The sequence below is a fragment of the Euprymna scolopes genome, chromosome 19, assembly GCF_053919585.1.
Source record: "Euprymna scolopes isolate OS-2025 chromosome 19, ASM5391958v1, whole genome shotgun sequence".
Lineage (NCBI taxonomy): Eukaryota > Metazoa > Mollusca > Cephalopoda > Sepiida > Sepiolidae > Euprymna > Euprymna scolopes.
Window position 1 is genome coordinate 23,117,270 of NC_136500.1, and position 23,951 is coordinate 23,141,220.

Below are 23,951 nucleotides of genomic sequence, written 5' to 3' on the forward strand. Positions count from 1 at the left end.
ATATATATATATATATATATATATATATATATATATATATATATATACGTGTGTGTGTCGAAATAAAAAGAAAAAGAAAATTTTGTGAGTTTATCAGATTTCGTCTTCATTTAAATAACTTCTTCATGATGATTGATGATTGATTTGTAGAAAATAAATTTAAAAAAAGAGTGCATTACTTTAAAATATTTATATGACGTGATTTTAAGTAATGCAGGTGTGCGTATAATTTACTTTTTTCAAATAAATCATTCTTAAATGAATGCGTAAATCACAAATGATTTGCGATTTCCTTTAATTCCCATTATGTTGGAATGCATTTCACTTTTTTATCACACATACACACACACACACACAAATATATATATATATATATATATATATATATATATATATATATATACTCGTGAGAACTTGCATGTATACTAGATACCATCCTCGAATGTGTTGTCTCCTCAAGCCTTACAGCACGTTCCTCTGGTGGTGAATGGGGATACCCGCTCTATTAATCGAGGGCAGATTCTAATACCAAATCAAAAGCCGTGGACAATGAGGAACTAACTAATAAAATGAGTAAAATCAAACCTTCATCCTGATAGGCTGGCGCCCAGAATAAAAGGGCCCCTTAACCCTTTTATACACCAAGTGGGGAGAGGTAAGTTATGGCGTAAACCTTCTCTCCTTTGGAATTGACATGATAGTCTTGGCAGATGCTCACTTGGGTCCGCCATCAGGCCTTGATAGAAAAGGCCTTGACTCCCTACCACGTAAGGGCACTTTAGAAGAACGATATGCGATAAGATTCTGTTTTAAACTTGGAAAAAATGTCACAGAAACATATGAAATGTTTCAGACTTCTTTTAGACCATCTTGTATGATCAAGCATCAGTCTATGAGTGACATAAGAGATTCAAGGAAGGCAGGGAGTCTGTGAGAGATGATGAAAGGTGTGAGAAGAATAAGGAAGTCAAAACACCAGAGTTGATTGGCCAAATAAAGAATTTCATGTATAAGGGCTTTTGTGTGACATTAAGTGCACAGTTTGTTGACAGTGTGGGAACTGTACATACAATTATTCATGAGGAACTTGAAATGCAGAAGATTTGTATGAAGTTTGTCTCCAGGATGCTCAGAAAAAATAAAAAAGAAAGATATCGCATGACAGCAGGGAGATGGTCGAGCTGATCAACTCAGATTCAGCAGTTCTTGATGCTCTGGTGACCTGCCATGAACGGTGGATCTACTCCTATGACAAAGAGGTAAAGAAATAACGTTACCAGTGAAAGCATGCTGGCTCTCCAAGATCCAAGAAGGCCAGACATTTAGGCACAGATAGAGAGTGAATAAAATCATATATAGTGGTTGTAGTAGGTCGAGTGTATTTTGTGAAAGTTTGCCAAGGGGGAACTTTGTATTAGATTTCAATCGAGCACTTGTCATGAAAATAACGATAGAGCATAGACAGGTTCGCAATGTATCTTTTGTTGGAATGAGGTTGCAGGGAAGAGAAAAGAGCATTACCTACTAGGTTTTAAAGATGGTTTTAAACTTTATCAATGCAGGATAGGGCATGCCGATCAGCTGCTGTCCATATCTGGCAGCAGTACTTTATTTTAGGGCCTACCTGGCTCTTATACAAATACAGGATCGCATCGGCAGTGAGATACTTACTTGAGCAGTAAAGTGATCAAACCATTTTACCAGCGATTTTGGCAACAGATTTGATGTATGTGTTCCATTTCAGATCAGGAGTGAAGGTCAGTTGCAGACGTTTGTCAAGATATGGGGCTTCTCCAAGACGAGAGCCATTCATTTCAATTGAGGCATGGTGGGGATCAGATCGATTATGATGAAAAGAGAGAAGCTTGATTTTCGATGCATAAAAATTAACCACCTTTTTCCCCATCCCACCACATTCTCAAGATCGGAACAGAGAGAACCAGAAAGATCTTTGTTATTGCTGGCCTTTGAAATGTTGCCAGAGATTTTCGTGTCGTCTGCATAAATATCTACAAATAATCTAAGAATGTGATTTGGCAGATCATTGATGAAGATCAGGAACAAGGTTGGAGCCAGGATGGAATCCTGAGGGACACCAGCGTTAATATAAAGAGTGTCTGATTTCTACCCATCAACGACTAATCTTATAAGCCTATCAGAGAGAAAGGATTTTATAACTGAAAAGATATCTCCAGCTATTCCGTACCTGGCGATCTTGTCAAGCAGACTTTTATATCACACTCTACCAAAAGCCTTTGATATGTCAAGAGCTATTTTTCTAAAGACGAAGTCTCCGTCAAGAGATTCACTAATCCTGTGTGATATAACAGTTAGTACATCAGCCGTGGATCTTGCAGAACGGCAACCATACTGCATGTCACTGAGCAGTGACATTAATAACTAATATATATATATATATATATATATATATATATATACATATATATATATATATATGTATATATATATGTATATATATGTATACATATATGTATATATGTATATATATGTATATATATGTATATATGTATATATATGTGTGTGTGTATATATAGATGTATATATATATGTATGTATATATATGTATATATATATATTTATATATATGTATATATAGGTATATATGTGTATATATATATGGATATATATGTATATATAGGTATATATATGTGTATATATATGTATATATGTATATATATGTATATATATGCGTATATATGTATATATATATGTGTATATATATGTGTATATATATGTATATATATGTATATGTATATATATGTATATATATGTATATATATGTATATATATGTATGTATATATATGTATATACATATGTCTATATACGTATATATATGTATATATGTGTATATATATGTATATATATGCATATATATGTATATATATATGTATATATATATGTATATATATGTATATGTATATATATGTATATATATGTATATATGTATATTTATATATATGTATATATATATATGTATATATATATGTGTATATATATGTATATATATATATGCATATATATGTATATATATATGTATATATATATGTATATATATATATATGTATGTATATATATCTATCTATCTATATATATGTATATATATGCATATATGTCTATATATGTATATATGTATATATATATGTCTATATATGTCTATATATGTCTATATATATGTCTTTATATGTATATATATGCATATATGTATATATATGTCTATATATGTGTATATATATGTCTATATATGTATATATATATATGTATATATATATATGTATATATATGTGTATATATATGTATATATATATGTGTGTATATATATGTATATATATGTGTGTATATATATGCATATATATGTGTGTATATATATGTGTGTGTATATATATGTATATGTGTGTATATATATGTATATATATGTGTGTATATGTGTATATATATGTATATATATATATATATATATATATGTATATATAAGAATCAATAAAAAAAATTAAGTTGTAAAAACTATATAGATTTCTTTATTTAATAGGGGTATACATCAATTGGGGTACTTGGGTAAAAAGCATTTCTTTATATCATGGTATTATATCATGGTATTTAGAGCCTAATGCCTCTCATCAGAAGAGTAGAGAATATGCTGAGTAACATATGGGAATGCAACATCTATCAATAGTTTTATTAGAAGCGAAATAAATTATTGAGGTTGTTTATGGGAACTATATTGATGCCTGTCATTAAAGAAGAGTATAATTTGTAATCCATAATGCAAGTAGATGTATAACATGTTTCTCATAGTGGGTTTAATGTATGCGGATAGCATCCATGTTTAAACTGTCGGGAGAATATAGGGAAAGTTGAAAGAGTTTTTTTTAACCATGTGTGTAGATGAGTTGTAGATATGGGATGTTTTTACATCAGATGTGTGGTTTATGCTAAGTGAGTATTTTTAGCAGGAGTATCTGAGACTACAACAGCACTTAGAAAAGATATATGTTATTGGGCGTAATATTATGATAATTAAAGTGATAACTAAAGTATATGCGGTGTAGTGTACTAAGGTTTAACTGAGTAAGGTAGAGGATACAGATGGCATAGTAAAGGGATAAATTATCAGGAGTTATGGGGTAAATAGTTGTTAAAATAATATAATAATCATCGAATAATCTATATATCTATAAAAGTGAACGTGTCTGTGTGTCTGCCTGTCTGTCTGTCTTTGTGTCTGTGTACATTTTCTTTCACAATAACTCTGTTAATTTTCAGTCTACAGTCTCGAAATTTGATATACAGGGTACTGAGATCTGAGAAAATCGATGTGATTGATTTTCGGCCAGAAATTTGGCTGTTAAGGGTTAAAGTTCAACGATTTGACTTTTGAGAACTCTACCAAACTCCTCCGACAATTTTGGGTCTAAACACTTGAAATTTTAGATATAGGTTCCTTGGACATGGATCTAACTTAATAATTCGATTTGAGCCCCAAACAATAAATTTTAGGGGTCAAACTTAAAAAATTGACCGTTCTTTTTTTTGCTCAGCATACACCTCCAAATACCCGGGCAACACCGGGCACCCATGCTTGTAATATATAATAATAGTTCTAATGGGTATGTGGTTACTAAGAATAAGAGAGGAAAGAAATATAGGATAATAAAGATAAAAAGTAAGGGAATAAGAGTGGATAAAAGAACCAAATTAATTAAGATGAAACGCATCAAGTAAAAATAAGTAATAAAAGTGTGACTTGATGTACCAATCCTAAATGCTTGTTAAGACGTTCTCTCCTCACATGTTTTCACACTCTATCTCATTTACATTAGCTTAGTTCGTCCATTTCACTCTGGTAAAAACTAGATTAAAATAGAATTTTTTTTATATAAAAAGAGTGCTTTTGTTCTGAGCTCTGGGATATGACATTTTCTTTGTAGCCTGACGATGTGAAATCTCTGAAAAAGTTCGCTAGAGAAACATGTGTGCAGATATGTAGCTAATAATGTTTGTATATATATATATATATATATATATATATATATATATATATATAGTCTTTGAAGTTTTTAACATTTGAAACCACACAAAAAATTATTTTTTATCATTCATCAAAAAAAACATCTAGTCAGTAAGTCATTTAATCACCTGCAATCACTGCATCAACTCTCAAATTTACTATAATACCAATTTTTATATTTTTTAAGGGATCATCAGTTGTTTACCATGAAACACTGTTTCGGGGATTTAAAAACAAAACAGTGTATTACATCATGGCTCCCCAGCAGTGTTGATCAAACACCACCACCCTTAATCTTAGGAAGAAGACAAGTTACAAAAATTTTTTTTTTTTTCCCCAATTTCCTATTCTTAATTGTAATTACTAACCTTTTCATAGTATAAAAATGAATTTCTTACCTGTGCGATTCATCAATTTCCACATTTAAAATGGATACATTTTTTAATTTTTTAATTTATCATTCTTGTATTTATAAGATTTGGATTAATCCATTTAACTACTTATCACCCCCACTATAGTTAGTAGTTTGTATATTTACATTCTTATTTATTTAAAATTAGATATATAAAGGTTAAAAATATTTTATTTTTACATATATACATTTTTTTTTAAATTTTTTATTATTTTTTTTTTTTTTATTAACTATATAAATTTATTATATGTAATTATAAATACATTTATACATTGCTAATATAGTTTTGGATTTCCTTTATCAATATAATCTGGTTTATCTTAAACGATTCAAAAGCATCAGGATAACGAACAAATGCTTTGTTTAACTGTTTAAATATTTTATTTTTATCTCCACCTTGTTTTATCATCCTTATTACTAAGCTAGAAACTGGTGGTATAAAATCTGTTAATTTTAGAGTAACGCGAGCTATTCTCAAAAACTCTGACATAATGGTTCCATAAAACACAAAAACGGGGCAGGTGCTATCCTTATGGGGCATACGTACTATTTTAAAGGGGAAAGCGTTTCTTTTATCAAATATTTTATAAAGAAAAATTCCATCCTCAATTTTTATATCTAAATCCAGAAATGTAGCCTGTTGTCCTACATGTTCACAATTTAATTTTAGTTCGTTTGGATATATAAGATGTTTATTTTTTTCGAATTCATCATTATCGTTTATGCATATAAGGTCATCTATAAATCTCCTACACCCATGAAAGTTATATGTTTTAGATATATCTGTTTTTAATAATGATGACATATATATATACTCGAGTCTATGTAAATACAAATTTGCCCAAAATGGTGCCGGATCCAATCCCATTGGGATACCTATCGTTTGGAGTAATATTTTATTTCCTATTTGAAAATAGCATTCTTTAATAAGATGGCTTACAAGCATTTTTAAAATACCTTTAGAAATACTAGTTTTGCTATTTTTATTTTTACACCAGAAAGCATTAGAGTTTGAAAAGTCTATATATTTACCTTTTCCACCTTGAAAAGCCAAATCTACAGTATCATTTAATTCTTTTATAAGTTTTTCGTGCGGAATTTTAGTATATAGCGTACTAAAATCATAAGTAGCTATAGATTTTGCTTTTATTCTGGAATTTATTTTATCTAATTTTTCTTTCACTGGTTTGGAATTATTTACTACCCAAAATAGATTTATATTACTATAGAATTTACTTTTCAGGTGAAAATTATTTATTTGATTTATAATTAATTTAAATATTTTAGATATAGCTTTACTTAGAGGTTTAGTGATGCACGTCTTTGAACCTACAATAAATCTAGCCCCAACTGGATTTTTATGCATTTTAGGTATCCAATACATACATGGAAGATTTTTGTGTTTATCTTCTAACTTTAATCCTACTTTTTCATTAATAATACTATTATTCAAAATAATACTATCTAAATTACTATTACTTACTTTATAAGTATCCGAATCGTTTCCTATAAGTCCTACTTCTATCAATAACCGTTGTATATAATATTTTTTACATATAAAGGCTATATTGTTTGCCGCTTTATCAATCGGAACTATTACGAACTTTTCTTGAAGTATTTTAAGTTCCTCCCGTATTTCTGAATTTTTTAAAAGAGGATTGGTTTTTCTAGGGCGTTTAAATTGTTTTATATGTTTAACCTTTTTATTTACGCATTCAATTATACTATTTTTCCATGCATCAAACGTAGACTGTGCTAATTTATATTTCTTTACCATAGACATAATAAAACCTTCTAGTGCTTTAGTAACTTCTTTAACGCATTTAGTGTAATTTAGGCATTTAGGTTCTCTATAATTTGGACCCTTACTAAGTAGTTTTCTTAATTTAGGATTATTTACTATATTTAAATCTCCTGTAATTACATGTTTTATCTCATTATTACAGAACGGAGAGGAATTACATTCACATTCTGGAATATTTATATTATTATCTTTTATATTTATATGTTCTACCGTTTTCTTATAATTAAAAATCTTATTGCGTATTGTTGGCCCTAGTTTATATGTAACTATTGGTTTTTGATCTTTTTTCTGGAACTCATTTGGTAGTAATTGAATATTTTTTTGTTTATTAAATATTTTAGGTAAATTTACATCATCAAAACCTTTATTTTCATACAAAACTACACAAACATTTTTAGGTTTCTTTTTTATATCGTTCCCTGGTGGCTTATATAATTTAGTGTCAATTATATCTAGTATATATTCATACCATTGAATGAAATAGTCCTTCTTATATATCATATCCGGTTGTAATAATATTTTAGATGCTATTTCCTTCAAAACTTTCTTTTTTGTTTGATTAAGCAATTTTCTTATATAATTGAACGACTCATAAATTTTATTAATAATTATATCTTTAATTTTACTAAAAAAATCCTCACATGAAATAACTGATTTTCTATTATTTCTATTAACATGAGTTCTATCTCTAATACCGTAGCGAGGCAAAGCTGGATATAATCTACCTATAATTTCAGAATCTTGTAGGTTATTTTTTTTAACTTTAATATTCAACCCATATGGGTAAATTACTCGCATTTTTTTAATTATATCGTCTTCCTTATCCTGACGCATCCTTAGGATATCGTTATCTACATTACCTAGACTATTATATCCATTACATTTAAATTTTTCAATTATTTGTACGGAAAAAGACGACTGACTCAATATATATATATATATATAATTTTATGCTAAACCACTTCTGTAGAATTTAATAGTTAATAAATGCTAAGTATCATTGTTTATCTTTGCCAGCTAATCCGTGTGGACTTGAACCATGCAAGAATGACGCTAAATGTATCAACGACGGCGAAAAGTTCCGATGTGTTTGCACGAGCGGTTTTATGGGACTTACCTGCGTTACACGTGAGAGACTTTTTTTCTTGATTGCCTTAATTCATTAAAGAATATGATGATCGTATTGTCACGAAATAAAAACATAACAAAAATAACTCTAAAACAAAACAACAAATGTATATTTACACGCTCCAGCAGAACAAGAAACTGGTATATAAATCGACATAGAAATTGTAGGAAACAAAAAAAAATACTTTTGCAATGTTAGTTACGTACAAAGCGTTAATATTGCAAAGAAATACTCAAACAATTAACAGTTTTCGATTGATTGGATTATCTGGACTACCTGTCTTATGTATTAATATTCATCAGACTACTGTTCTCATCTTGAGTGTGATTTTCACGTTTCGGTCGATATGGCCTCCGACCTTCTTCAGGTGTATCTTGTCGAACTCGGGAATGTTTCTGCCGAACTCGGGAATTTGGACGGAATTTCAAGCGTAATCCTTTATTTTCTTCACGGGGGTACCGTGCTCTTGTTCCGTCAGCCATGACTGGATAAAGGTTCTAAGTAATTCGCAAAAGTATATTTCGATCTCCCACACTGAAGATTGAACCTTCAACCTTCAGGAGAGTATCAATTTTTGCAATTGATTTTTCCCAGTACTTTAACTACTGCGCCACGAGCCCTTGCGTCATACCTTTCTTATATTCTTATAACCGTTCGATCGATGTAACCTCCAACCTTCTACACGTACATCTGGTGGTACTTGGGATTATTTATGATGAACAACTAACAACAAAATCGATATTGTGTTGGATAGTGGAGTATCAAAACGGGGTTATATGATATAAAGGGGTTTTGAAACGGGATCAACCGGCATGATTATAGGTAGTATACTGGGAGATATATATAGACAGCATAGCTCTATAACGAGCGTATATATGTTTGTCTTTGATACACACCCTCACACACAAACACACACACACACACACACACACACACATATATATATATATATATATATATATATATATATATATATATATATATATATACACGAGCAAACAGTTAATAAAACATGTTAAAAAACACTTTGAAAAAGAATTAAAAGCATTTAATCTAAAAAGGAAGCACTAGATAAGTGGATAGTCCTTAATCCGCGGAGTTTTCAAGAAATACTTTCCTTCTCATCAGAGGGTAGGAATTAGCAAAATGCGGGATCGGATTTTGCATGCAAAAGTATTTGATGAAATAACAAGTAAGTCAAATATCTTACTTGATAACAAAAAGTGAAGCATAGGGAATATGATGAAGAAAAAGGTGATTACACGTGTCTGGTGGAAGATAAATAATCCAGTGACGGTAAAATCCAAATATATAACTTCAAGAAAGTTCATTGAATTTCCATTTGCACAAGTAAAATCCATATATATATAATTCATACAATACAGAAACATGTTGGATAGAAACAGTACTGAAAACAGGAAGAGGCGATCGTAAATGTGAAAATAAGTTGTTTTTTTTTTTTAATATTTTTTTTTTAAATCTATTTAATGTACCAATTTAATACTTTTATAGACTTTACAAAGTAAGGTATACTAATGTAATTTAAATTGAATTTAAAAATGACTTTGGATTTATTGTATGTTATGTACATTATACTACACTTTAAAAAACTAATTTATCTATTATTTAGTAAACAATGATATAGATGCATCATTTTCAACTAAATATGTTAAAAAGGTGCCCACAAAAGCGAAAACGTCTATTAGATAGACAGGCGTAGTAGAAAATATTTTGTGTCTTGATGTCTTCTCGCGAAGAGAATTAATAGTCGGTATAATATATTTATTACCTCCATTAATGATAAAACTAATAATTATTTTTTGTTCATGTTGCTTTTGTAGCTAATCCATGCGGACTTGAACCATGTAAAAACGATGCAAAATGTGTCAATGATGGGGAAAAATTTAAATGTATTTGCAAAGCTGGCTTCATGGGAAGAACTTGCATTGAACGTAAGTATAAAGAGATTACAAAGGGAAATAACTCTGCATCATCAACACAGTATCCTAATTTATTTTTTTACCGTCGCATTGTTAACAACAGATTTCCAGTCATTTCCGTTTGAATATGATATTTAATGATATTGATGTTTTTGTTCATGTCTTTTTCAAGGTGGAAAACTAGTAGCGATTAAAGTCTTTCATCACTTGGTTGAGCTATATCATTTTTGTACAATATTTTAATAACAAAACGTGAGTCTTTTATCGTTCTTGTCTGGCGCCACCGCTCCTCTTCGTCATTTCAGTTTGGTCTAGTGATTGCTATGCAAATAAATCTTCTTTACATGCTTGAAAGACACAAAGATATGTTCGCTGAGTATTCTTAAAGGTTTTACTTTTGGGGAGAATTGACTCAAGAGAATAAGGATAACATTCTATTACTTAATCAATTATTTAGTAAACGTTTTAAGTGAAAAAAGTAACATACGAACAGATATAGGTCGGTATAACATTTCACACTAAGCAATTATCAAATTTTCTACATTATTACTGTGTCGCGCAATTCATGACAGACTTGCATTATTGTTGTCTCCTTGAGGGAGCTATATAAACGTTCTATTGAATGCATATAACGTGTATATGTTTATAACTGCATCTATAACCGTATAGTGTTCTCGTGTTTGTAGGTAGAGATATATTTATAGATACAGTTCAACGGAATATAACATTTGCAACAAAAGGGAACGGATAACAGTTTTCTGGAGGTTTAACATCGGCCCAATTGGAGAAACATACCTGGTCCATCTTTGGTCTTGCTTGATGGAAAGCTGCAAATATTCACCTCAAAGAAACCAACAAGTCTCGGATTTGTCTTTTCAGTAACTTTATTTCGGATGTTTCCTCATTTGAAAAGCTACATTCCTACGTTCTTTTCATTTAATAGACGTCGGATTCCTTCCTTCACCAGGTCGAGCCATTACCGGTTCGATTCTCAGGGTGTTTACTTCAAGCTACGTATACAAAAACATCTCCCTTCTAATGACGTCATCCCACGTATCACTCATAACCATCGGCTGATATCTGTCACATATCTATCTAGTTAACATCTCTGTTTACGTTAGTTATGAAAACTAGCATTCGTCCTTTTTGTAGCATAAATATTTTTATCCTAAAAACACCTTTCCTCTTGATATATTCATTCTAACATTCTATTCTACAACATCAATAACGATCATAACTTGACGTTGGCCGGACCAACTATATAACATTATTCGATATCTCTCAATCGACTCCGACAGACTAACTGATTTGGAAAGCTTTGTTTTCTCTCAGCTCGAAAAACGTGACGTCATTTGTAATCTCGACTCATGCCACTGTTTTTTCTTTGTCGTTTGATTTACTTCCCTTGACTCAACTTTACATCGCTAATCTTTCATTCAAGTGTTCTATGATTAGCTCACTCTGAGCCACAAAAGTGCCTGAGCAGTCCGTCAGTATTTCCAAGTAATTGCCGCTCAGACGATTACAATAAACTAATCGTTTCTCAAAGCAAAGGTAAACCTTCAGGCAACTGGATCATTTGGGACTGAAAAGAATCATACCTCAGTCGGACAGCAACAAAACTACAACCATGTCAGCTGGATGATTCTGTTCTGCAGATTTGTTTATCATGGCATTCACTGAATTCGTCAAGTCAAACTTTATACTAGTTAACTTAATCGCTACTGACTTGGGATCTCTAATATGTAGCATTTGATTATTGGGGTTTTCGTAGGTTTTATTATGTGATACGCAATTGTTTTTGATGGCAGTCTCAATAAATGGCCAAACAATAAATCCTTTTTTATACAATGGTACTGCATGCTTTTGCAACTATATGAGTCTTTATTCGATACTGTCTTTGACAAGATATCTTGGATAATTCTTCTTAGAATTTTCCTTTGAAAAGCATCAATTTTATATTTTGATGACTTGAAGATGCCTTTGATGGATGTTGTCACCCAACGATTAGTCCTAACCCTCAGCTTAATTTTCGTCACTAATATTTTTGCTGTTGAAGACATATCCGTTAGTCTTTTATACATCTAGAACATGGTTTCCAACTAAGGTTCCTTAAGATCTTGCCAATTATTACTTCAAGCGATACTGATATTTTTTGCCAACGGTTTCTTCACATGATACAATTTTTTCGAGGCAAAATTTCTTAATGAAGCAGGGAAATACTCTGAGAAATTTTGGGGTTGTTAACACAATATTTTCAAATTATCACATAATATCTTTTGAAATTGGTACAATAGTCACAGATAATATATTTTCAGAATTCAATTGGTAAATTTAAAACCGTGATGAGTAGTAAGAGAACATAAAACTGTAAGTGATTTGACTGGTTTTTGACGCCTATAACTTTTCTCTATCTTACCTATAATTATATATATATATATATATATATATATATATAAATATATATATATATATATAAATATATATATATATAAATAAATATATATATATAAATATAGTTATATATAAATATATATATATATATCTATAAATGAATAAATAAATATATATAAAAATATATATCTATAAATATATAAATATATAAATGAATATATATATATATAAACATATTTATAAATATATATATATATATATGTATATATATATATATATAAATAAATATAAATATATATAAATATGTATATATACATATTATTCCTCGTGCTAAAGCGCAGGACACAAAATGTTTTAAATAATAATAATAATAATAGAATAACAATAACAAAGTCTTTCGCTAGCGAGGACTACTATTGAGCGTAACCAGTTATACACTCCTTTTGAAATTTTCATCTCTATTTTTTTCGTTATCTACTGAATATTTTTTTACCACAATATTTTCAAATTATCACATAATATCTTTTGAAATTGGTACAATAGTCACAGATAATATATTTTCAGAATTCAATTGGTAAATTTAAAACCGTGATGAGTAGTAAGAGAACATAAAACTGTAAGTGATTTGACTGATTTTAGACGCCTATAACTTTTCTCTATTTTACCTATAATTATATATATATATATATATATATATATATATATATATATATATATATAAATATATATATATAAATATATATATATATATAAATATAGTTATATATAAATATATATAAATAAATATATATCTATAAATGAATAAATAAATATATGTAAAAATATATATCTAAAAATATATAAATATATATATAAATTAATATATATATACATATATATATAAACATATTTATAAATATATATATATATATATATATATATATATAAATATATATATAAATATATATATATATAATATATATATATATATATATATATATATATATACATATTAGTCCTCGCAGGAAAGCGCAGAACACAAAATGTTTTAAATAATAATAATAATAGAATAAAAATAACAAAGTCTTTCGCTAGCGAGGACTACTATTGAGCGTAACCAGTTATACACTCCTTTTGAAATTTTCATCTCTATTTTTTTCGTTATCTACTGAATATTTTTTATGAAACCTATATGAAATGTGTTCCTTATTAAATTGTAAAGATTTTCTATTCTGAAAGAATTTTTAAAAAAATTAATCTAAAAAAGTTATTTTAAAGTTTTTGTTAAAAAAATTCAGATTTTCTTATTATTCAGACATGTATGACAAAGAGAGAGTTGCAAAAAAGAGTTGTGGAGTGAGGAGAATTACAAACTGAAACAGAGAGATTATTCAGACCAGTTGTGGTGTGAGGAGAAATACAATCTGAAATAGAGAGTAGGAGAGTTTTTATAAATATATACAAAATCACATTCATCTTTTTTTAAATCCAAATTAATAAATTAAATAAAATATGATCTTAAAACGATAGGATACAAGTTAGAAAAGCACTTCATCCAAGGCCTAAAAATTGTTAAACAAAATGTTTGTACTACAGGCTTTAAAAATAAAGGTACAAGATTAAATTTGAAATTTATTTATCTTCAAAGTGCACTTTTATACACTTTACAAAGTAAGGTATTAAATTTGCGTACCTTACTTTGTAAAATTTATAAAAGTACACTTTGAAGTTAAATAAATTTCAAATTGAATCTTGTACCTTTATTTTTAAAGCCTATAGTAAAAACATTTTGTTTAACCATTTTCATGCCTTGGATGAAATGCTTTTATAACTAGTATATATATATAAATATATATATAAATATATATATATATAAATATATATAAATGTATAAATATATATATATATATATATAAATATATATATAAATATAAATATATATGTAAATATTTATAGATAAATATATATATAAATATATACATATAAATATATAAATATAAATATATAAATATATATATAAATATATATATATAAATATATATAAATATATATATTAATATATATATAAATATATATGTATAAATATATATATAAAATTTATACATAAATATATATATATACATGCATATATATAAATACATATATATATATAAATATATATACATATATATAAATTTATATATATATATATAGATATACATATAAGAGCAAATAGTAAATAAAACATGTTAAAATACACCTTGAAAAATAATTAAAAGCATATTTAATCTATATTAATTTATATATATATAAATATATATATATATATTTATATATATAAATATATATATATATATATATATATATATAAATATATATATATATTTATATATATAAATATATATATATATATATAAATATATATATATTTATATATAAATATATATATAATATATAAATATATATACAAATATAAGTACATATATATAAATATATATATAAATAAATATATAAACATATATATATAAATATATTTATTAATATATATAAATATATATATAAATAAATATATATAAAATATATAAATATATACATATGTATACACACACACACACACACACACACACACACACACATATATATATATATATATATATATATATATATACTGATGTAATTAAATGTGATATTGAATATTATGTATATATATATGCTGGTGTAGTTTACTGTGATAGTTACAATTATGTATATATATATATGTATACATACATATACATATATATATTTGTGTGTGTGTGTATAAATATCTCTGTCTGTATATATATATATATATATATAAATATATATGTATGTATTTATGTATGTATACTTGTGTAGTTGTTTTCCGTTCAATTTTGCTATTATCTTGTTTAAACTCTGTGTGCCTCTGTGTGTGTGTGTGTGTGTGTGTTTGTTTGCAGTGTAGATCCTATAATAACACTTGTCATTATGTTTTATGTAGTTTAAATATCTTGAACAGAGATATTCAACTCCGTGTGATTATTATATAAGAAATATAGAGACACATAATTTCTAACACAGTAGTGTTACACATTGCTTATTGTATCGAGTTTAAAATCTAATGAATTGCATTGTCTTTGTAGCTAACCCTTGCGGACTTTCACCTTGCCAGAATGGCGCCAAATGCATCAATGATGGAGAGAGATTCAAGTGTATATGTACAGCCGGATTCATGGGAATTACCTGTGTTGAACGTGAGTAATTAAGTAGTCCTGACTGATCTATAGAAGTGTTTATTAACGAGCGTTGATTTATTGAATAATCTTACCTCTTTGACGTAGTTAAGAAACTGGTGTTGATTCGACGATATGTATATGTCTTAATATTCTAAGACACGACAACGCATCTTCATAAAAGGAAGCATCCACCATCTATAATAGTAAATGTGGCATTTATGTATGTTTCTCTATCCAGGGATGGAATTGAAAACAGAATCCTATAATTAAATTCAATACATTTCCAGATTTACATTTTGTGAGTAATTTAATACTGCATTGATAATTTTTTTGTTTATTTTAATAGTGTAATTATTTATTATCCATATAATATTCTGCTTGTTTCTTTTTTTAATCCATACATTATGCTTTGAAAAAGGCCAAATACAATTTTTCATGGCCAAAGTACTTCAAAACCAATCAAATGTGTTAAAATTGGCTTTAAAAATCCAATTTCGCAACCCTGATTAAGAATATGAGAGTGACCTTTCCTTTATGGAGCATTGTTTTCGAATATCATTGTAATAATATATAATCATTATTGCAATAGTGTGAGAAAGAAACGTGTAGTAATTTAGATATGTAATGGTTTTTCACCAAAGAAAGAAGTCAGTGAAACATTAGGTAAAAGTGGAACATTCGAAAGAAACAGAGCAAACAAAGAATATTATTTGCGTAGGTGCTGGACTGAAGAAGTAAATTAAAGATTGTCTCTTACAATGTGATTTTATCATTTCTATTGAACTATGTAGCACAATATTACTTTCTGTGTATTCATTAACCTTATTAATTTATCTCATTTGGGTCAGTTCTATATTCAAAATAAAATGGACACTGTTTTTATAGAAATGTAAATAAACTTATATTTGCTTTGGCTTTGACTTTGACATATAGATGTTTGAGGCCCAGGTTTTGGACCTGTTCATCGTTCCAAGGGAAAAATTTCCTAGACAACTTTGTGGCATGTGTGGTACAAAAACACAGGAATTTGCACTTCCATTTAGGAGAATGGACAATATAAACTCGGCAGCAATCTCCAATGGGCGTCAAGTCTGCTTTTGAATGCGTTTACCATTTGTGATTGTACAACTGTATCTGGGAGATCATTTCATGTGTTGACAACCCTCTGTGAGAAGGCGCCTTTGTGGATATCTAGCCTACAGTGTTTTTTTACGATTTTGAGGCTGTTCCCCCTGGTTGCGCTGTTTTTGGCGATCTGAAAAGACGGCTTTCTTGTATCATAGATCCCATGGATGTACTTGTAGAGATCGATCATATAACCACGATTTCTCCGATGCTTAAGAGTGAGCAGTCTCAGGGTTCTCAATCTTGCAGAATATGGCCTATCCTTCAGTGATGCCAGCAGCTTGGTTGCTCAGCGCTGTACGTCTTCCAGATCACTGCATAAGTTTTTATGGTGTGGCTGCCAGACAGAGTGGCCATACTCTAAGATAAGACGCACAAGGCTCTTGTAGATTTGCACAAAGACAATATTCGAGAAGAAGTCAAAAGTGCGGCGAATGATCCCGATAACTTTATTTGTTTTTGCGATGGATTAAGCTACATGTTCCTTGGAACTCAGTTTGTTGTTTAATTAGACGCCTCGGTCTTTCTCATAATCATGCTCTTCCAGTGTTATCACTACAAGCGATTTGATTTTTATATCGAAAAAAAACTTTTTGTGCTATCAAGAATAATATCAACTATGAAAACATATTTGTTGATTAAACTGATTTCTTATTCTGTATGATTTGCACGGGTTCTGCTAGTTGTTAATTTTTTTTTTTTTTTGTACAATAATATTCTGCAGTTTGCATTCGCACCGATATTCATATACAACAAAGCTAACATTTTACTTTCTTTGATTGTTGAAAATATGAGACAGTGGTATTTTATTGGTGATGAGCAAAGTGTAGTACCTGTGCTGCTGCTACTACACTTAATCTTTTCTGTACTTGCTCGGACATTTTCGTCTTAGTCTTGTGTAAATTCACAGGACACACAAGACTATGTTCCAGATGGAGGATTTATTCACGTGAGTAACACATCAACAAGACAATCATATAAATTGGAGAGAGAGTAACGTATATGAAAGATCCAAATAGGATCAAAATGTAGTATCTCTTTGGACATTTGACAATTTATATTATCTGGGTTATTCAGACAACTTTTTGAAAGATGTAACCTCTGGTTTTCTTCATCTTTTTAGAGAGCATAATTTTCCCCACATTACAATCTGACCTTGTAATTAATTCGGTCCTTGGTGGGAAGCAAGTCAGTAAGAAAATAGACTAAGGCAACAGTTTTGATATTCAAATGAGACAATCATTCTTAATGTTTGAAATATAAAAAATCTTTTGTAACATTGTACACCTTTATACATGTAGATCCAACACTGTACACCTTTATACATGTAGATCCAACATTGTACACCTTTATACATATAGATCCAACATTGTACACCTTTATACACGTAGATCCAACATTGTACACCTTTATACATGTAGATCCAACATTGTACACCTTTATACATGTAGATCCAACACTGTACACCTTTATACATGTAGATCCAACATTGTACACCGTTATACATGTAGATCCAACATTGTACACCTTTATACATATAGATCCAACATTGTACACCTTTATACATATAGATCCAACATTGTACACCTTTATACATATAGATCCAAAATTGTACACCTTTATGCATATAGATCCAACATTGTACACCTTTATACATGTAGATCCAACATTGTACACCTTTATACATGTAGATCCAACATTGTACACCTTTATACATGTAGATCCAACATTGTACACCTTTATACATGTAGATCCAACATTGTACACCTTTATACATGTAGATCCAACATTGTACACCTTTATACATGTAGATCCAACATTGTACACCTTTATACATATAAATCCAACATTGTACACCTTTATACATATAAATCCAACATTGTACACCTTTATACATGTAGATCCAACATTGTACACCTTTATACATGTAGATCCAACATTGTACACCTTTATACATATAGATCCAACATTGTACACCTTTATACATATAGATCCAACATTGTACACCTTTATACATATAGATCCAACATGCTGTAGACTCAGTCATAAAAAAACATGACAAGTAGTAACTCGACAACTTTTTTTTGTAATAAGGACATTTATTTCCTTTGTTTACCGCCACTCGTGACTTCTCATTACGGTTGTGACGTCACCCATGTCTCTAACGTGACCGTTCATCTAATGTGCTCTCTCTAATTTTTATAGCTTTTTTCCTTAGAGTGACGCAATTTTGCATTTTGTATGGATTTGCATATGCGCATCCACGCTCTGTTACACTTTGTAAAGTAGATTAAAACTCTTTGACATAATTTCAGATACAGACACCAATGCTTCATTATAATGAGATGGTTTATTCAAATCTATTTGTGTTTTTGAAATTGTTTTAATCTTTGTTTTACCTTTTTTGAATTTATTAACAGCCAATCCTTGCGGACTGAAACCATGCGAACACGGAGCTGAGTGCTTCAACAGAGGAACCAAGTTTTTCTGCAAATGTAAACTTGGATTCATGGGAAAAACCTGTTCAGAATGTAAGTTTCATGTTTTTTTGTTTTTTTTAATTAGCATAAACAAGAATTATTCTTTGCATGTATGTATATATGAGAGATGTTCAAAAGTAATGCCTCCAAATTTTTATTCCGCCCAAATGGGTCAAAGACAAATTGCATTGTTATGATGACTGGACTTATGCATTCATGGCCTGAATGTTTTACGTCTCTGCTGCACATATTGACGGTGTGAAACGCTAAGAAAGCGACCCCTCTTATGAATGTGTGTCAGAAACAGCAATACGTCTTTGAATTCCGCCATGTAGTAAAACATTGAACCGATCAACATTCACCGGCGCCTGTTGGACGTTGAGAAAGTTGATTCCGTTGATTTTAGCACAGTAAGGAGATGGGTTCGACGATTTCAGGATGCCAACAGAGATGTGAATGACAAAACGTGCTCCGGACATATGACATGTATACAACTAACCGTGGTAGTCCACAAGTAAATACCACATCCTTATCTGCTTGTCTTTCTTCTTATCCCTCTCTTTCTCTCACCCTACCTCCGCATTCAAAGTTTTACCCATCTTATGCCCTTCTTTTCCCTCTTTTCTCTCTGTATTCCCTCCTTCTATTCCTATTCGTGTGTAGTTGAATGTTTTAAACTCCCCCTCACTCTTTACCACCTTCCAATGTTTATTGAATATTAAAACTTAAATGTTGTCGAATTAGAATTGAAATCCCTCCCCTTTTAATACTCCTTCTAATATCGTTTTTCTAATCATAATAACCAGTTCTGTAAAGTCTGATGAAGTTACTGGGTCGTTGATACTATTCGGTAACCGAAACATGTGTAACTAAGCAGATAAAACGGTAATATATATATATATATATATATATATATATACATGAATTACACTAAACCGAATTCCTCAAATACTTTAAGCAAGAAAAATAGAACTAGAAAAATCACTTGGTTCCCCCCCCTTCAATATAATGGTCAAAACCAAACTAGGCAAAAACATTTATACACTTATAAACGCACACTACACAAAATCTTTAATAAAAACACAATTAAACTTAGCTAGATGCAAGTGGACGCCAATTTAAGAGCAAAGATGGGTTGTGAGATGCAAGGAATGACTGTTGACAAAATCACAAATTTGACTAATTCTGTGGACCAACGTCTTTTACAAGTCATTCATAAAAAAGGATCGCATATTCCCTACTAATTATGTCAATGCAGAAATTGTTATGTAGTTATTGTGTTCTAAGGATTTTTCCTAGTTTATCTAATGTTTGAATATTATTTCAATAAACAAGTTATGGGTATATTGTGTTTATTTCTCAACCTCGTTAATAATTTGACACTGAAATCAACAGATATTCCTAACTTTTGCCATAGTTTCGTTAATACTGCTTTAAATAATTTTATTTTTGGACTGAATAGTATCGTAAGCACTTTCTTCAAGTTTCATGGATTTTTATTCACTCGTTCCTTAAATATTTACAAAAATGTAAACTTGTTTATAATTTGATACACAGTGTAGATATCTCCATATAACTACAGGAATGGAATAGTTTATAATGTATTTTATAATGTAGTCAAAACCAAATACCTCAACCTAGAGGTGTAAGTAATGTATTTAACCTCCATAAAACTACCCTAGACCCCTCCTGAAACTCTATAATTATATCTACCTAGGACCATCATACCACCCACCTATTAAGCATATAAGCATCTAGAACCCACACTCCCTCCCTACTTGCAAGGAATATAGTCTAAAATCCTCCTGAATATTCGTAAATTATGTTACCAATTCACCTACTTATTTATTGGGCGGCCCCTTTACTTCCTAATATCACGTCTCTTTACAAATTCCACTGCTCCTATACATTTCTATATATTGTCTAATATAATCTCCTCCCTCCCATACCCTTGTGCCATATTTTATTTTATTTTATATATATATATATATATATATATATATATATATATATATATATATATATATATATATATATATCAATAAATATATATATATGTATATATATAAATATATATATATATATATGTATATATATAAATATATATATATATATATGAATATATATATATATCAATAAATATTTATATATATGTATATATATAAATATATATATATATATATGTATATATATATATATATATATATATATATATATATATATATATATATATATATATATATATATATACTCTATGATCTATCCTACACCCCCTATTCATTCATTCAATTACCTTTTATCATTTACATATTTATCTGTACAGGTACTCAACTATCCTCCACTTACTTACTAATTACTATTATATTTACATATTCTCATATGTGCATGCTCATATATATTCATGTGTCTATATATATATATATATATATACGAGCAAACAGTTAATAAAACATGTTAAAAAACACTTTGAAATGAGTTAAAAACATATTTAATCTGAAAAGGAAACACTAGATAAGTGGATAGTCCTTAATCCGCGGAGTTTCGAAGAAATACTTTCCTTCTCATCAGAGGGTAGGAATTAGCAAAATGCGGGATCGGATTTTGCATGCAAAAGTATTTGATGAAACAACAAGTAAGTCAAAGATTTTACTTGATAACAAAAAAGTGAAGCAGAGGGAATATGGTGAAGAAAAAGGTGATTACACACACACATATATATATATACACACACACACACACACACACACACATATATATGTGTGTGTGTGTGTTTGTGTGTGTGTATATGCATTTCTACGAGTGTGCTCAAAATACCTTTATTATTAATGTGCCTTACTCGCTTATTTTTCTTTTACTAACTTCAGGCTCCTTATTTTGTCTCCAAGTCTATGCGTATGCGTGTGTATGTACATGTATATGCTCCTGTATGTTTTGTATGTATATGTATATATACAGGTATGTGTGTGTATATGCATATGTGTATGCTTGTATTTATATGCATATGTATGGGTGTCTGTGTGCATGGGTCATGTAAATGTATGCATGTGTGCCACTATCTAGGTGTGTATGTATATGTGTATGCACTTGTATATGCATGCGTGTGTACATGTATGTGTATGTGTACGCATGTGTTTGTGTATATTTGTGTATGTGTGTACGGATATATATTTATGGATATGTGCATATATGTATATGTACTAGTGTACATGTGTATATATGTGATATATTTGGCACTAAACTCGCCCCGTTAATTATACTTACTTATATATCCCACTTTTATTTTACTTCATTTTACTTTATTCTATTTATTTATATATTTTTTTTATAGTTTTTATTTTTATTTTCTTTTTATTTTTTATATATTTTTATTCTTTTTTATATTTTTATGTATGTGTGCATGTTTGTGTATATGTTTCTGTATTTCTGTATGTGTATGTGTATGCATGTGTTTTTATATGCATGCGTATATGTATGTGTACATATTTATATATATATATATATATATGCTTGTATATGTATGTATCTGTGTACACGTATGTATATGTGTTGCATTTGATACTAAACTCGCCTAGTTAATTATATTCTTTTATATATATCCCATTTTTATTTTATTTTATATATATGTATATATGTATATGTATGAATATATATATATGGATGAATATATATATATATATATATATATATATATATATATATATATATATATATACTTTTATCTTATATCCTCTGTACCTCCACTATTACTGAGCGAATATATCTCAATTTCCTTTACTTTTATTTGTACTATTATTTTTATCTTTATCATTCTATTATTACTTTCTGTTACTATTATTATTATTATTATTATTATTATTATTATTATTATTATTATTATTATTATTATTAGTAGTAGTAGTAGTAGTAGTAGTAGTAGTAGTAGTAGTGTTTTTTCTGACGAACAAAGGTGGCGGGGCCGGAAAGGCTCGAGAGGTACCAAAGAGCAACTATTATTTGATAAAGCATTAATGCAGGATGTGAAGAAGAAGAAGAAGAAGAAGAAGAAGAAGAAGAAGAAGAAGAGGAATCTGAGCGTAGCATGGATCGATTACAGAAAGGCTTCTAACATGGTTCCTCATTCATGGATACGTGAAACACTATTGATGATGAAGGTTGCTGAGAATGTGGTAGGGCTTTTGGATACAAGTATGGCTCAATGGAAAACGGTGCTGACAGCAAATAGAGAGGAGATGGGGTAGGTTGGCATTAAACGTGGAATATTGCAAGGATATTTTGTTTGTAATGATAATGATGCCACTGGGCATCCTCTTGAAAAGCGAGAAACTGGCGTATAACTTTGGATCTGGTGATAGACGCCTCAACCATCTACTGTTTATGAATGATTTGAAAATATTCGGTAGAAATGAAAAGGAAATGGAGAGACTGGTAGAACTTGTGGGGACATAC

The 23,951-nt window shown here is 29.2% G+C and overlaps 1 protein-coding gene across 8 annotated transcripts in view; it reads left to right on the forward strand.

Annotated features, from left to right (window-relative positions):
* LOC145303489 (uncharacterized) overlaps positions 1–23,951 on the forward strand; it is a 731,279-nt gene that overhangs the window by 214,589 nt on the left and 492,739 nt on the right. For 7 of the 8 annotated variants that reach the window (XM_080144908.1, XM_080144909.1, XM_080144911.1 and 4 more), the window contains exons 39-42: positions 8,261–8,371; positions 10,214–10,324; positions 15,808–15,918; positions 19,446–19,556. In XM_080144908.1, coding sequence (XP_080001034.1) covers positions 8,261–8,371; positions 10,214–10,324; positions 15,808–15,918; positions 19,446–19,556 — 444 coding nt within the window. The remainder of the gene's footprint in view (positions 1–8,260; positions 8,372–10,213; positions 10,325–15,807; positions 15,919–19,445; positions 19,557–23,951) is intronic. The other variant, XM_080144914.1, reaches the window with a different exon arrangement.